The 16655-nt window shown below is 49.0% G+C and overlaps 1 protein-coding gene across 1 annotated transcript in view; it reads left to right on the top strand.

The window, feature by feature from the left end:
- The window catches only part of SRRM4 (serine/arginine repetitive matrix 4), a 163191-nt gene extending 147342 nt beyond the window's left edge, over nucleotides 1-15849 (top strand). The window contains exons 10-13 of the mRNA XM_021072457.2: nucleotides 3986-4189; nucleotides 7202-7312; nucleotides 7914-8054; nucleotides 9815-15849. Coding sequence (XP_020928116.1) covers nucleotides 3986-4189; nucleotides 7202-7312; nucleotides 7914-8054; nucleotides 9815-10118 — 760 coding nt within the window. The 3' untranslated portion in view covers nucleotides 10119-15849. The remainder of the gene's footprint in view (nucleotides 1-3985; nucleotides 4190-7201; nucleotides 7313-7913; nucleotides 8055-9814) is intronic.
- Nucleotides 15850-16655: the final 806 nt, after the last annotated feature.

Raw genomic sequence — 16655 nt, 5'->3', positions numbered from 1 at the left:
ATTGGGGGAAATCTAGTTCTCTGAAGGAAAGGCAAGATACTGTTATCAGGACGAGGGATGGAGGCACAGCAAGAAAAAAACATGTCAATTTGATCAATAATCACAGGAAAAAGTCTAACATTAAGTCACTGTCATTTAAAAATATACCATAGTATTTACCCAAATGCATTGAAAATTTGTGTCCGTACAAGAACCTGGACGTGAATTTTTTATAGCAGCTTTATTCATGCCCAAATTTGGAAGCAACCAAGATATCCTTCAGTAGGTGAATGAATAAATAAACTGGTACATGCCCACAGTGGAATCTTATTCAGCGCTAAGAAGAAACAAGGCATCAAGCAATGAAAAGACATGGCGAAAACGTCAATGCCTGTTACTAAGTGAAAGGGCCAATCTGAAAATGCTGCATACTCTATGATTCCCAGTTATATGACACTCTGTAAAAGGCAAAACTATAGAAACAGTAAAAAGATCAGTGGTTACCAGGGGTTCAAGGGTAGAGAAGGATGGATTTTTAGGGCACTGAAACCCTACTGTATGATACTAGAATGGTGGATGCATATCATACATTTTTCAAAACCCACAGGGTTCACAAGCACAAACCCTAATGTAAACTATGGACTTTGGGTGATAATGATGTGTGAGTATAGGTTTTTGATTGTAATGTATGTACAACTCTGGTAAAGGATATGGTAGTGGGAGAGATTATGTGTGGAAAGTACATTTAACAATTCCTGTATATCTGGTGTATGTATATGTATATATATATATACATATACATACACCAGATATATATATATATATAGTCCATGGGACAATTTTAGGCAAAGGGAGATCAAGTTATCAGACCACTTACCATTTAGACTTCTCAACTTTTTTTTTTTTTTGTCTTTTTGCTATTTCTTTGGGCTGCACCCGCAGCATATGGAGGTTCCCAGGCTAGGGGTCGAATCGGAGCTGTAGCCACTGGCCTACACCAGAGCCACAGCAACGCGGAATCCGAGCCGCATCTGCAACCTACGCCACAGCTCACGGCAACGCCGGATCGCCAACCCACTGAGCAAGGGCAGGGACCGAACCCGCAACCTCATGGTTCCTATTCAGATTCGTCAACCACTGCGCCACAACGGGAACTCCTAGACTTCTCAACTTTTTCCCCATCTTAACACACTTGCTAGATGCAGTTTTCCTGTGGGAAACACTTCCATGAAGTTCCTTATGAACCAATTCTAATTCTACTGTTTCATCACCCCCTTCACTCTCTCACTCAAGAAATCACGGCAAAAGACTCATCACAGAGGATACTGGCCCAACAATAGCTAGTAAAATTCGCTGCACACTTACTCTGTACTACGCATCCAGTTCCTTGTGCCTTAGACGGTTACCAGGCACCTCCTATATGCCAGCCACTCAGCTCAAACCGGGAACCTTTAACCAGTGGGGCAGATGCAGAAGGGCAGAAGAGATGGAAGAAATTTTGCGGGGGCACCCTGCCATGCTGATGATGGGGGTCTTCCTTCTTCTGGGGATGGCAGTCTGCTTTGGTCCATAGTGGCCAGGGTATCAGGAAGCTAGCCAAAGCCCTAGCTTCAAAGCAGTTAACAGCTTCTTCAAGGATACAGCACCTTTTGTCCCCAATGTATGGCCCACTTCAGTCCTGGCCAAACAGCTTGGCATCGATATGTACATTTGGCCTTGGATTTGCCTGCTTCAGCACACACCCAAGTTTGAGTGGGAGCTGGGGCTGGTTCAGAGCAAACATCAGTGTCTCCAGGAACAGGCAGGGATGTTGCCAGATATCTACTGACATACTTCAGGGCCATGATGCAGGAAATACTGAGAATAGCAATAACAATAATAATAACAACAGCTATTATTTATGGAGCCCTGACTAAATGCTAGGTACTTTGACAAGTGCTGTACCAGGAGATCTTCCAGAACTCCCTTTTTTAAAATTTTTAAAATTTTTTTGGCTGGCTTGTGGCATACAGAGTTCCTGGGCCAGGGATCAGATCTGAGCGGCAGTTGTGACCTGCACCGCAGGTGTGGAAATACTGGATCCTTTAACCTGCTACGCCAAGCCAGGGATTGAACCTGTGTCCAGATGCTACTGAGACACTGTCAATCCTGTTGCACCACAGCGGGAACTTCCTAAACTCTTTATATGGCCTTTATGGGATAGGTACCAGAAGAACTCTTTTTTAGCTGATGGGGAAACTGAAGCTCAGAGTAGTTAAGAAACTCAGTTAATAAGGACCAGGTTTGAAACACAGATCTGTCTCCAGAACTAGAGTTAAGCCTGAATGGCATCTAGCAGTTACCTGCTTAGCGTGATCTACATGGACAACCAAATTAAATAATTTAGACCCAGCCTTTCACTTTGAAATATAAAGGATCTGATCTTTAAATTCATGACTATTTACGTCATGTCAGCTGTGAGCAGAGTGGCAGAGACACCAGCTCTAAATCAGGGGAACCACAGACAGTAAAGGCAAGAGCTCAGAAGGCAGCAGGGACGTGGACTTCGGAGCTGGACAGGTCAGGATTTGAGACTGAGAGGCCTTGAGCAAGTAACTGCCCTTCTGGGTCTTCTCCATAAAAAAGGGATAAAGCAGTGCTAATTCCATAAGGTTGCTGGGAGGAATGAGTGAGATGATGCTTGTGAAGCACCCAGATGCTCAGAGGTTCACTGTGGTTATTCCACAGCTATTTACCAATGACCTTGGACATAAATTTCAGGCTCGGTCCTGGGTGCCAAGATATAGTGTCCAGAGAGACATGAGTCCTATCCCCAGGGAGCTCAATGTCTGGGGAGGGAGACAACAACTTTAGGCCCTAAGTGAGCCATCTGAGGTGGAGAAGACAATGGGGCTGGGGGCTGTGATAACCCATTGGAGGTCACACAACCAGACTGCAGGGGATCGGAAGCCAGCACTGTGAGAAAGAGTTGTTAAGTGAAGAGGGGAGGGAACAAGCTTCCAGGCAGTGGGAATATTGTAAAGCGTGCAGACTAGGAAGGACACAGGAATACGCCGGGAGGAACAGGTGGTCCCTTATAGCTGGAGTCAAGGGAAGAAAGTGCCAGAGCTGAGACTGGAGGGTGAGCAGGGTCATGACAAAACCATATTAATATAATTTGAACTTGATGCTTGGCTCAATCCCAATGAACCTGTCCTTACTGAGAACCAGCAGGAACCCAGCATGGCTCTAGGCAAGGTGAGAATGTGATAGGACCCTGTCCCTTGGGTAAGTTTGAACAAGCCTCCACCCTTCTCTTGGTCTCCATTCCCCCATCTGCAAAATGGGCTGCACCAATTCCCCAACCATCAGCCAACTATATCTCCTTGAATTGTTCTATATCCACGAATGACTGTTACTCTTATTTACTTTAATTCACTTTTTAAAGTAAAGAAACTGATAGTATTATCTTCAATAGAAAATTTATCAAGTATCCTAAATAGAAGGTACATGATTAAAACAATGTATTTAGGAGTTCCCTGGTGGTTCAGCCAGTTAAGGATCCAGCATTGTCACTGCTATGGCTTAGGCTGCTGCTGTGGCATGGGTTCACTCCCTGGCCTGGGAACTTCCACGTGGCATAGATGTGGCCAAAATAAAATAATAATAAAACAATATATTTAATTCTGGTTAGTTACAGCTCTCTCTCTTTGGGAGATTGCAAGTGTTAAAGAGCCAGTAAAAACCCACTAGTCCCCAACCCGGGCTTTCTCATTCCTATAATCAGAGGGACTGAAAAAGAGGGAATCAATCTTCCATCACGTGATGTGATCATGCCCATCAGACACCTTGTGGTATGTGTCCACTCAATCTCTGCTTCTCCAACAAGCACGGTCTGGGAAGTCTTTGCAGAGGTGCTAAGATGGGGAAATGCGTCTGAGAGCACCACAGCCTGCGCCAAGGTAGGGAGGTGGGTATCCTCTCAGAGCGGGCAGGCCAGTGCTAACAGCCATTCTCCCCACTGCAGAGGATTCCAGTCGCCATGCCCGGAATGCACCGAGGTGAAGAAATCCGCTTTGGTCCCATCCATGGCCCGGAGCTCCCCCATGAGAGAGTGTTCCCGCAGTTCCTCCTATGCCAGCACCCATTCCTCCAGCCACTCCTCCCGATCCCCAAACCCCAGGGCCTCCCCCAGGTACACCAGGAGCCGATCCACCTCCTCTGGGAAAAGGTGAGTGCAGTTTTGACCTTGACTCTGCAGTGCTTTCTTCCTGAGAGAACTAGTTAAAGAAAGTGGAGGTGCCCTTTGACCCCCGAGGGAGAGGAGTAGAACAGACTTGAGTCTGAATGCCCATTCTATCCATTCGCTATGAGCTGGTGGCCTTGAGTTTTAATTAACCTCTCTGAGCCTTAGTTTCTTCATCTGCAAAATGAAAACCATAACATTTCTTGCCCTGAAGGGTTGTTCTGAGGACTGTAAAATGCTTATCAGGACTTGGAACATAATATCATTTTCGACTGTCATTATTGGCATGAGGATGAGCTCCTGTGTATCAATGATCTTTGGCTAATTGTCCCCAAATGTAGCATGCTTAACAATGAGGTTTTTTGTTTTTTTTTAATTATAGTTGATTTACAGTGTTGTGACAATTTCTGCTGTACAGCATAGTGACTCAGTCATACAAATACATACATTCTTTTTCTCATACTGTCTTCCATCATGTTCTATCCCAAGAGACTGGACATAGTTCCCTGTGCTGTAACAATGAGTTTTTACCTAGTTCCAGATTCTGTGGGTTTGGGCTGGGCTCAGCTGAGCAGTTCTGTTTTTCCTTGGGTTCATGCATGTGTCTTCCATCAGCTGGTGGTTGGATGGGAGCTGGCTGGTTTGGATGACCCCAGCTGATTCATATCTGCTCCATGTGGCCTCATATCTTCCAGCAGGTTTGTCTGTTCACATGGTGATGGCAGGATTCCAAGAGATAGCAGTAGATGCAAGGCCTCAGCTCTTCTGCCATTTTCTTAGCCATAGCAAGTCACAAGACCAATCCAGATAGAAACAAAGGATGCTGCTCTTAGGGGGAGCTGTAAAGGCACATTGCAGTGTACATGGATACAGGAAGATAAATTGTCCCACTTCTGCAATTTTCACCACTCAATTCCAATAACTATTGGTTATTGCTTGATTTTTTTTCTCATTTGGAATAATAATACAGCAGAGTACAGAGCCATGAGATCTCAGGAATTGGAAGAGTCCATCCAATTTAATCAACCCATGACTTCATGGAGTCCAACTTCCCTCTAGAAACAAGAATTCCCAACAGCAACTCAACTATTCCTCTTTTGCAACCATGTAATCAAAAAACAGTTGCTTACTTAGGTCATTATTTCAAGACCAGTTCATTCAAAATAAGGAGGCAAGGAAGCTGACAGAAATAGTCAACGTGGTAGAATGACATAAACAGAACAAGAAGTCAGGCTAAAGGAAAAATTGAGAGATGAAATTAAATCAGGAGGAAGGTTCAGTCCCAAAGACATGTCTTACCATTCTGTATCGTCAGTCCTGTGCATCTGCAGATTTCACCTCCCTGGTTATAGAAGGCCTATGTGTTCAATACACTGTCGTTTTATATAAGGGACTTAAGTATCTGCAGATTTTGGTATATGCAAGGGCTCCTGGGACCAGTCACTCACAGGTATTGACAGTGACCATAGTTGCTATGGAGGTGGGCTGCAAATGTGACTCTGAGCTCCCTGGCAGGCAAAGCAAAAAGGGAAAATTTCCCCATTTACATTATTAACAAAGAAGATAAAAATTGAACCAATGGCTCGGAAGAGCAGTTACTTTTGATTTTTAAGTATGAAAAATGATTCATATGGCTCTATAGAAAAGGCACATCATGTGGTGCAGTGGGTAGAAATGCCTGATGTCCTTTCAAAGTGTCCAAAAGCCTGTTCTTCCTTTTTATAGTGTCTCTCAGTGTATAGCCAAAGAGCAAGCGGGCAAAAGCAAATTTTCCGGGGGCTATGGTCAGACACTGTCTCAGGGACTAAGAATGGAGGAGCTGTTCCTTGTCCACATTCCTTTCATCATCCTGGGAAGCATGTAAGAACAGAGTTCCAGAGCGCTATTTAACGTGGATGGTTATTATGATCACCTATGAAAGAAGGAAGGGATTAAAGAACACTGAGGTGAGGGCAAGTCATAGCAAGACTTCTTTTCAAATTGAAAAGGATAGGAGAAGTTTGCTGCATTCCAATGAGGAAAACCTGGCAAACACAGAGCATGAGAGAGCGTCCCCCACCACTATGCCTGTGCCCAGAGCAGACATTGCTAATCCATCACAGCCCTCTTTCCCACTGAACACCAACATGGCCATACAATCCCTCTCAACCCTGGCAGGAACTACCAGCAGATCAAATCTGCAATTGCGAGATGAAAATTATTTGAAAGAATCACTATTTGATAAAGAGGGCGGATGTTCCTGGGAAACTGGTGGAGCAACTGAGGCAGTAGTTCTCTAAAAGTGGGAGGCACTAGAAGAGAGGGAAGAGGCCTGGGAATAGCATAGGAGTTAGTCCTTTAGTCAGGAGCAGGTAGTAGCCAAACAGATCTGGGTTCAAGTTGCTTCAGAGCCAATCAAACCTGGATTCAAATCCCTTTACCAGCTGAGTGACCTTGAACAAATGACATCACCTCTCCGTTTGTGTCCCCATCTATAGAGTGGGATTGATAATTGTACCTAAGCCTAGGAAGTGTTGAGGATTAAATGAGATGTACATAAAACATTAGTTCAAAGTCTGGCACATAGTAAAATACATAATAAGCATAGCCAGTATTTCCTGTGTGCTGGCTATATGCCCAGATGCTAAGTGATTTACCCTAATTTAATTTAATTTACAATTCTATAAATTCTAATAGGTAAGTATTATTACCCCGATTTTACAGATGGGAAAACAGTGGCCCAGAGAAAAATCATCCGCCCAAGGTCACACAGCTATTAAGTGGCCAGGATTCTAAGAATTCAATAAGGGGAACTTGTTGATAGTATTATTAACCATATACAAAAGGTAGAGGATTTCATTCTCAGGGAAGGCCGGGCTCCTCTGCCTGGCCTCCAGAAATTTAAAAAAAAAAAGGGGGGGGGCGCTGAGGACCAAGCGAATAAAATAGCTAGATCGACGGGACAACCCCAGCAAGCAGAGTTCAACAGGCCGCTCAGAGGCTCTCTCCCTCCCCCAGGTCCTACTCTCGCTCTCCCAGCTATTCCTCCAAATCTGGCAAGAGGAGCCCGCCTAGCAGAAGCTCGAGATCCCGAAGAAGCCCAAGTTACTCCCGCTACAGTCCCAGCAGGTACTGGCCCCGCCCCCAGGATAGGCCCCTCCTCCCAGGCCCCACTTCTTCGCTCAGATCTGCCTCTCCAACCCAGCCTCTAATTAAGCGGTTACAGATGGGGAGATGATTCTTCATCCTAGTGGTTCCCTTTGTCATATCAGGAGTGGCAGTGAGGCCTCAAATATATCTCCTTGCGTCCTAATGTAGTCACCCCAAACATTCCAACAGCTGCACCCCAGGATTCACATCCCCAGCCCTTAGTCTCCTCCTACATCTAATTCTACCCCTCATCCCTCTGTTGAGAGCCGGGATTCTGATTCTTACTAGGCACTTAGGCCCACCTAACATATCCTCACCCCTGCAATGCCTTCGAAGGCTGATAGCCCTACACACGCCCGGCGGCACCCCCTCCGCAGTACCCACCTACCCACGCAGACTCTCCCCACAGCCCTGTCCTACTCCCTCCCGCCTCCCTAGGGGCCCGGTCAGACCCCTTTCCCAGCCCCAGAGGGGTGGAAAGCGAGGGTAAGAAGTGAGTGCCCCTCCCCCACACGCTCACATAGAAAAGCCAAGCAGCCCAGCTCCCCGGTAACACCCCTCCACCACCGCACCCCTTCAGGGAGCGGGACCCCAAGTACAGTGAGAAGGACTCGCAGCAGCGGGAGCGCGAGCGTGCGCGTCGGAGACGGCGGTCCTACTCGCCCATGCGGAAGCGCAGGAGAGACTCCCCGAGCCACCTGGAGGCTCGGAGGATAACCAGGTGAGGCCAGGAGGGCCCCGGTGCCCACCTCCACCCTCGTTTCCACTCCCTTCCCACCCAACCGCCAATTGGGCCCTCAGGCTGGATTTCTGGATGGTCAGGGACCTCCCCCAACCGTTGAAATTAGATTTTGGTTCAAAGCCTTGGGCGGGTGACACCCACCCCTCACCCCACCCAGCAGGCTTGCAAGATGGGGCGGGACCTATGACGGGGTGAGATGGCTGGCCAAGGGTAGGGCCGGGAATCAGGTATGACCTAGTCAGGTTTGGCAGGGATGGGGGCGGGGAGGCAGGGCTGGGCAATCGAAGGAGGAGGCAGAACTTGGAATGGGGACCCAAGCTAAGGACAGAACCCGGACTTTTCGTGGGGATGGAGTCAAGTAGTGGCCACACACTCTACCCTTAGACCCACAGGCCTTGATGAAAGCTTGAATAGATTCATAGATAATTATACCCTGAACCTAGTGTAGAGAAGGCCAATAGGATTGTCAAGGTGCAGAAAGGACTTGGAAGCCTGGAGGGCAAGGGGAAGAGCACCATTTTGGAGTGGAACCCTGGCCGTGCCACTTTCCAAGTGAAGTGAGAAAGTCTCGCCCCTGTCCAAAACCTTAGTTTTCTCACCCATGAACTGTGGGAGGAAATGACTACCAAGAGTATCATAAGGACGAAATGAAAGGGGGCAAAGAGATGGGAATGCACTTTGTAAACTTAGATGCAGAATACTAGGATCCGCTGTCTACCACTGTGGTGGACTGAATGGTCTGACTCAGTGGATGAAGTTTCCTGTAACAGGTAAAATCTTAGATGAGAAAAGTCCTAGAAGAGAAGCCTGAGGTCTGAGTGGACACAAACTTCTCCGTCCTCAAAATGGAGAGAATGGTTGAGTGCTGCCCTACAAATGACCCTTGACAATCAGTTAGTCTTCCTCGTGGTCCTCCAAGTATTAGCTACTCAGGGCAGAGACCCACAAGGAAAGGGGGATTGTGGCTGCCCATGCCTCCTCCTGGAGATGCCCTGAAGGAGGAAAAAGAACTTGTGCCCCAGAAAATAAAGTCAGAATAATGGCATCACCATTTCAGACGTTTCATAGAACACCCTGCCTTGGCCTGGCCCACAGGAACGGAGTCCTGCACCCACTGCATTGACTTTCCCGGGTGTCCTTGGGGTGGACTTGCAGGAAGGCTGAGGTAAAGAGAGTGGCATTTCCAAAACCCTCTCTGGTTTCGTTACTCACCCCCAAATAGTCCTTCTTGATGAACCCATTCAGTGTTTCCCAAACTTTAGTCACCCACCATTTTTGTGTCTGCTTATGAAGTGCACTACTTACTTAATTTTCTTTAAATAGACATGCCCTTTTTAAAGAGGTCTATACATTTATTTCAAAAGGAAACTTGATACACTACGGTAAATGGAAAATCAGCCTCTTTTTTTTTTTTTTTTGCCATAAATAGAAGGTTCTAGTAAAAATAAAAATAGTGAAGCAAAACTATGACTAGAGTTTAGATGTACATTCCTTTGCCAGCTGGAGGTTCTCTGAGCCCAGCCTGGCTGTGTTAAGAATGTGAGATTACCACTTTTCAAAACATATCAGCACAAGACTGAGACCATCTCCTTAATCTTCTCAGGTCTGCAAGAGAAGAGTAATGGGATTTTTTTTTTTCCCTAAGGAGCTGGGACATGTCTTTTGGGACAATGCCGACGCTCCCTGGCTTGAGGCTGGGAGAGTCTTGCCCTCATGCCTTCTCCCTCTGGTCTCTGCAGTGCCCGGAAACGCCCCATCCCCTACTACCGGCCCAGCCCCTCTTCCTCCAGCGGCCTCAGCAGCACCTCCTCCTGGTACAGTAGCAGCAGCAGCCGTTCAGTCAGCAGGAGCTACTCCCGGAGCCGAAGCCGGAGCCGCAGCCGAAGCCGGAGCCACAGCCGAAGCCGGAGCCGGAGCAGGACCCGCACTAGCAGCAGCTGCAGCTCCCGCAGCCCCAGCCTGGGCTCCCGGAGCCGAAGCCGGAGCCGGAGTCGGAGTGGGAGCTACAGCTCAGCAGACAGCTACTCCAGCACCAGGCGCTAAGCAAGGGCCCTCCCTTGAGCCAACTGCCTGCAGGGGGTGCCCCTTTCACTCTGCCAGCCTCCCCAACTCCCTGCCTGCCCTGCCTTCTCCTTGGTGATAGACATTGAGGGCTCCTGGGCCCTGTCCTTCCTGCTCTCCTGGGGAGGAGGAATCGAGGGTATGGGGGCTTCAACCTGTATGTCGGGCTGCTAGGAGCCTCCACCACACCACCCCATGGGCTCCACTCAGGCCTGAGCAAATGGTGAGAACCACCTTCTGTGGGCACAGAAAAACCTCAAAGGTTTGCAAGAAGCCGTGGGTCCATGACTCAAAAGTTTGGTTCTGGCCGGGAAAGCATACAGAGAGTTCTGCTCCCCACTGCTCGCAGGATGCATCCTGAGGGCCAGCTGTAATTCATCACACCTGCCCTCCTTCTCCCCACATTCAATCTCATGGCTGCATGGGTATGGACCCCGCTGGGCATGGGGGGTGGGTATTAGGAGAGACCCAGGGCCGTTCAGGCCAGAGCAAAAGCTAGAAGGCTCTTGGGTCCTGGAAGGGGATGGTCTGAGTAGGGGCCACGAACATTTCTTTCACTTGGTAGTAGGTGTTAGAGATAGGACACGGGCTCTCTGGTCATGAGGGTAGAAGCCAAAAGGGGGTGGGGGTGGGGTCAGTCTGCTGCTCCCAGTATCGCAGCCTGGTCTGGAAGAGGAGCCCAGTGGTTTCTGTCCATGGAGAGGCCACCCCGTGATTTACACAAAATGCCTCTTGGCTGTTCACAGGGACCCCGTGACCTCTGAGAAAGGACGTAGTGGCCCGTCAGGACAGCTTGGTCTGCAGCCCCCACTTCCCAAATTTGCCTGGGCCCCACAAGCTGGCAACAGCCTAATTCCACGGGACCATCTGCTGAACATTCCCCAGCGCCATGGCCGGCTGCCAGTTGCCAGCGCCAGCCAGTCTGGCCTTACCCTTTGGTTGGCGCCTGCCCGCCCCCTCCCCACTGCCCAGACTGCCACACCCTGGATCCTACCCAGTGCAGCCAAGCACCCACCCACCCTCAGCCTAAGTCACCCCCTTTGCCTCTCAGGAATTTTGCCAGGATGGGGCACAGTGGCTCAGGTTGCGGGGAAAAGGTCCAAATCTCGGGAGTCTGGGGTGGGGGCGGGAAAGGGCTTGGATGCTCCGTGGCTCCCGCTGGTTTCTGGAGTTTCTCAGGGGCTTGGGAAAGCCCCACCTTCATTTCTGTCCTCCCCCCCAACCTTCTCCCGGCCCCGGGCTGGGCAGCAAGGGTAAGTCAATCTCCAGCAGGCAAATACCACCAGCTGCTTCAGCCACGGAAGGCACTGAGAACAGGAGCCCGAGGGAGAAGGTCCTTAAAATAACCTCTTGGGCATCCCCCTCACCAGCTGACTGGCTTTCCGGAGCCTTGCGGGTGAGTTTCAAGTTTGTGGTGGCAACAGACAGCCGCTGGCCAGGGCTTGGAGGGAGAGGGCAGGAAGGGACAGTTCCCAGCTTTGGAGGGCGGGGCTTTGGGAAGCAGAGAACCAAATAGTCTTCATCCCTTAACACCCAGTGTGTGTGTGTGGGGGGGAACATTTAAAAAAACTCCTTTTTCTTGGAAGCAGTGCCATTCCCCCCCACCCACCCGTCTTCCCCATCACATCAACCCACAGGGCCAGAAACTGCCCTGCAACCACTGGGAAAGTCCTTCTTCCCCAGGCAGAGTGGAGCCAGGCACCGAGGCACAGAGGAGGACCTGGCCTTTCCATGATGCCCTCTGGCCCAGACCTGGGCTCCACCCGCCAAGACTCATGGATGCCAGTGCTGTCGCCACAGAAGGCCTGGTGGCAGGTGCCTGGGACAGGGGCAGGTGCCCTGGTAGGGCATGTACAGCAACTGTAAATAACCCTCTTCCCCGCCCAGGAGCCCAGCCTGGACTCCAGTCTCCCTTTGTGGGGACAAAGGCTTTCCGGAGCCACGGAACCTCCTTAGCAGGACAGCAGTGACAGATCCAAGAGCCCCCCCCTCCCATCCAGACTGCCTTCATCCAAGCAACTCTGAGGGACCCTTTGCCTGGGGCTCCTATCGAACCTCTTATTTATTTTATTTATTTATGTTTATTTATTTATTTATGTAATGCACGCTCTCTTTCTCAGTTGCCATCAGCAGTATTCAAGTATTTATTTATATGAAGAGGGTGTGTGTGTGTGTGTGTGTGTGTGAGTGTGGGTGGGTATGTGTGGGTGGGTGGGTGGAGGAGGGGGACTGCTAACATTTTTGTGCATCTCTTTTTCTCCCTCATGTCTTTGTGGATGGGATTTGAGAGGCTGGATGTGGGTGGAGATGTGGGCCTTTTCTCCCAAAGGGGTGACCCACAGAGCTTTAAGCTCAGAAGCACCTCAGGCCACAGGTTCATGACTAAGTCCATGTCTGGTGAATTTCAGGGCCACTCCCCAGCCCCCTGCCCACCTGCTACCTAACTGAGGTGTCAGAAAGATGAAAACAAGAGGCTTATGAGCTAAGGTGCTGAACTGACACAGTGGCATCAGGTTGGAGTCTGAAGTCAGCATGTAAGGCAAAAGCTGCAGTCTAAAATACCTGCAAAAGTCCTTTACTGACGCACCCGATGTGAGACAGATGTGCACACCTTAACCTCAGCCTTAATCTAGGGCATATATTAGTGGCTGAAATCATTTGCTTTTCTGAGCATACCTAGTTGGTTTCATATAAGTTACACTTGCTTCTGATTTCCCCCTTAGTTAATTTCTCCCCACAGCATGCTCTGTGGACGCACCTGCTTTGACAAGATTATCAGCCATTCTGGGAGAGACACCCAAACCCAAAGCCAGAGCCTTTCTCTGTGACCTCAGGAGAGAGCACACAGCTATTTCTGATATTAGAAAACAAAACAAACAAGATGAAGGGAGCAGCCAGATTTTCCCTCCAAGAAGGTCATTTCAGAACCTGTCGTGGGAACCAGGATCCAGAGGTCTTTACCAGCCCTACCTCTCTGACCAACTAGCAGTATCTTCTGGCCAGAGAGGACTCCCACCCTTTCCAGAGTCCTATCCACTGCTTTGAAGTGGCCAGCTGGCCCAGTGCAGCTTTGGGTTTGGTGTGACTTTTGCAACATCCCTGGTTGTTTCCCTGGCAATGTGACTTTATTCTGTCCTAACCCGAGCAAGCCAAGCAAGGGAGTCCTCCTAACTCGGGGAAAGTTTGCAAGAGCTTGAATGCCTCCCAGGGCATCTCTGTGTCTGTCTCTCCCCCTGACACTTGGTGTGTCTCTCGGATTTCCTTTATATTTCCTTTTGGTCCGTTCTTGTTGGGGCCCTGGTAACCTTGTTTCACCCGAACCCCTGGTCCCTGACACTGCTGTTTCTCTGCCCTGCTTCACTCTCATTACCCTTCTGCTTCCAGAGAATGAGACCCATCACCTGGGGAGGACGTATTTTAAACACCAGTATGGAAAGTGGGAGGGAGCTATGGCTTGAGGCCAAGTAACATGCGGCCCTTTGACCTTCTGGCTGTGCATTATTCCCTGGGTGAGTGAGGCAAACTGCTTCCTTTCTCTGAGCCAAAGTTTCCACCTTTGGGAAGTGGAGGAGTTTTCCACATATGACGCAAAACATTGACCTGAGGCCTGGGCACTTCATCAAAGACGGAGAGTAAGTTCACTGAGACTTAGAGAAGAAAAGGGAAAAGGTCCTCAAACAGTTTTAGGAGATGCTCAGTCATGAGACTAAAACCTAAAAGCAATATGTGACTTCCCTTCAGTTGATTCAGAAAAGCTAGTTTAAATCCCCCACCCAGCAACATTCTAGTTCTCCCAGGTTGGATAGCGTGCCTGTCCCTCTTTTAAAGTCAGTCTTTCAGAAGCAAAATTCAGAAGGTCTCAGTCTCAGCCCCCATCGCCCCATTTACTTACTTCCCCAAAAGGCTTTGCTTGAAGAGGTCAAAATTTTGGGTGCTCCCGAAGTACATTTGGGAAAGTACATTTTTTTTTTCCTTAAGTCCCACTTCCATCTTTTCTTCTGCTGTATTCCTTGCCACAGTTATTCCAAATAGTTTCACGTGCCTGTGTCTTGCTTTGCTTTCTTCTCCAGCTGAATGGAAAATGTTGTCTGATTTAAAAAAAAAAATAGCAGGATTCCTCAAACCACGGCCCCTCCTCCATTGGCCAACGGTGTCAAGGATGCAGAACTTATGGTAGATAGTGTCATCCAGCCACGCTTTGTCACAACCTCTTCCTTTTCACTTCCCACCTATGAGCCTGTGATACTGTTGTTTTGTGTTTGGGTTTTTAAGGGTTTTTGTTTTGTTGGTGGTAGTTGTTTTGCACTGTAAATACCAATGATGGGGACCTCCTCATCAGAATGTGGCTTATTTAATAATTTATTTCCTGTTTATTGAGTGGTATTGGGAGAGGTGAGAGACCAGCTCTTCTTCTCTGGAATTGCTCTTGGAAATCAGGTCGGTCTCAGCTCCCAGTGCAATTGTCTGCGGTGGGGGCTTTTCGCCCAGGTAATGAGTGCTAGAATCACCACGCAAATGGGAATTGGCAGAAACGGAGGCTTCAGTCATACAAATTAAGCTCAAATGGAACTAAAACACCAGTTATCTCCAGGAAAACCTCATTTAGATGGAAATTAATTGAGGAATAGAATGCCTGTGCACAAACTAACTTCTATTAAAAAGTCACAACTCCTTGAAAGAGAAAGAGAAAGAACAAAAATTGTAATCCCTTTTCTCTGGCCAAAACGCTATGCCTCATCCTCTAACGAGCTGAGCCAAAGAGACTAGAACAGTATCGCTTTGTGGTTCTCCTGCCTGTGTGTGTCTGTCTGGGCGAAATGGAGTGGATCTCAGGCCTCAGTCTTATCATTTGAAAATGGGACATGGCCTAAGTGTTCTCAGGAGGGTGGAGGGCAGGGGGTTCTGACTATGACATGTGAGCTCCCAACTGTCAGACGCAGGATCCCTCATGTCTTCTGCTGTGTGTAGGTTGGAGGGTCACTCCCAAGGAAGAAAAAATAGAAACAAGGCATGGATTTCATTTGCAGGACGAGGTGGGAGTAGGGGAGTGGCCTGGGTTAAAGTCCTCTATATGAGCTGGAATTTCTCCCCAAACCCAGCCATCCATTGTCATCAGAGGAGAGACCAGGATGGCTTGGCTGTGCTCTGGATTTCACTACCACACATCGTGTCAGGCCATGTTTTGTACAGTTGTTCAAACAAACCAGTGACACTGGTCATATTGCCCTTTTTCAGATGAGAAAACTGAGGCCCGGGAAGGGGCATCTGACATGCCCAGGCCCCCTTGAGTTCCAATCTGCCTGATTCCATGCCCCGCACTCTTCTCGGTAGCTCTTTCTTATGGGGCCTTTGTGCTGCGTCATTTCTCTCCCAATGCCCAGCCGTTTCCTCCAGCAGTCAATGGCCAAGGACCCAGGACAATCGACCACATCAGCCCTGGGGGCCAGAACAAGCTCCAACCCGGGGGACCCACCACCAGCCCAGCTCAGCCTGAGCAGCCGGCCTCTGCCTGCATCAGAGGGGGAGCAGCTCCTGTGTCCTCCAGCATCCTGGGAACCTGTCCTCTCTACCCAGTGACACAGCGGCCATGGCTTGTTTGATATCTGGTGTCCCCAGCTAAGCATAACTTTCCCAGGGTTTCCAATTTTTTTCAGCCTGTACGAAACATGTCTCTGTTCTAATAAAAGGTTCCACGGTATGGTGTTCTCATCCACCACCCCGCGTCCTGTCTACCTAGGGTGTCCAGAAGCAGAGGGAGGATGACGGGGATAGAGAACAGCCAAGCAGCACCTGCTGTGTGCCACACGTCATCTCAGTGTTCCTCTCGCGTTCCTTTCCTCTTCAAAACAAGCCTGTTAAGTATTTTGGTTTCATACGTACATTCCAAGCATCCACCTTTCCCTGAGCCTTTTATATGCATCATCTTAGTCTCCAGCACAACGCTGATGAGGCATAGGTGTTAAGATTTCTTTTCAACCAGGAAGAAAACTGAGGCCCAGAATAGCAAAGTCACCAGCCAAGGTCACAAAGCCAATGATAGAATATAGGCAAGGCGACTCCAGACCCCAGGCTGTTCACTGCTCTGCCCACAGCACATCTGCTTATGCAATACGTAACCAGTTTTCTTCAGTAGAATTATTTTTCTCTGAGGTTTTCATGGTCAGGAGGAAGGTCAGTGTAGGGCACAGACGTGGGAGTCCAAGGACCTGGATTCTAGTCTGGCCCCTGCTGTTACCCGAGGTGTGCCATGGAGAAGGGACCACACCCCATGTGGGGCTTGGCTTGCTCATCTGTAAAATGGGGACACAGGAGTTCCCATTGTGGCTCAGCGGGTTAAGGACCCAATGTTGCCTCTGTGAGGATGTGGGTTCCATCCCTGGCCTCACTCAGTGAATTAAGGATCTGATGTTGCTGCAAACTGCGGTGTAGGTCACAGATGCAGCTTGGATCTGGCATGTCTGTGGTGTAGGCTGGCAGCTGAAGCTCTGATTCGACCCCTAACCTGGGAACTTCCATGTG

The sequence above is a fragment of the Sus scrofa genome, chromosome 14 (genome assembly GCF_054392235.1).
Source record: "Sus scrofa isolate SSC_HxYL_T2T_F1_AM1 chromosome 14, Sscrofa_HxYL_maternal_Yorkshire_Landrace_v2.0, whole genome shotgun sequence".
NCBI lineage: Eukaryota > Metazoa > Chordata > Mammalia > Artiodactyla > Suidae > Sus > Sus scrofa.
The sequence above is the reverse complement of the archived record's forward strand: the minus strand, read 5'-3'. Positions and strand labels throughout refer to the sequence as shown.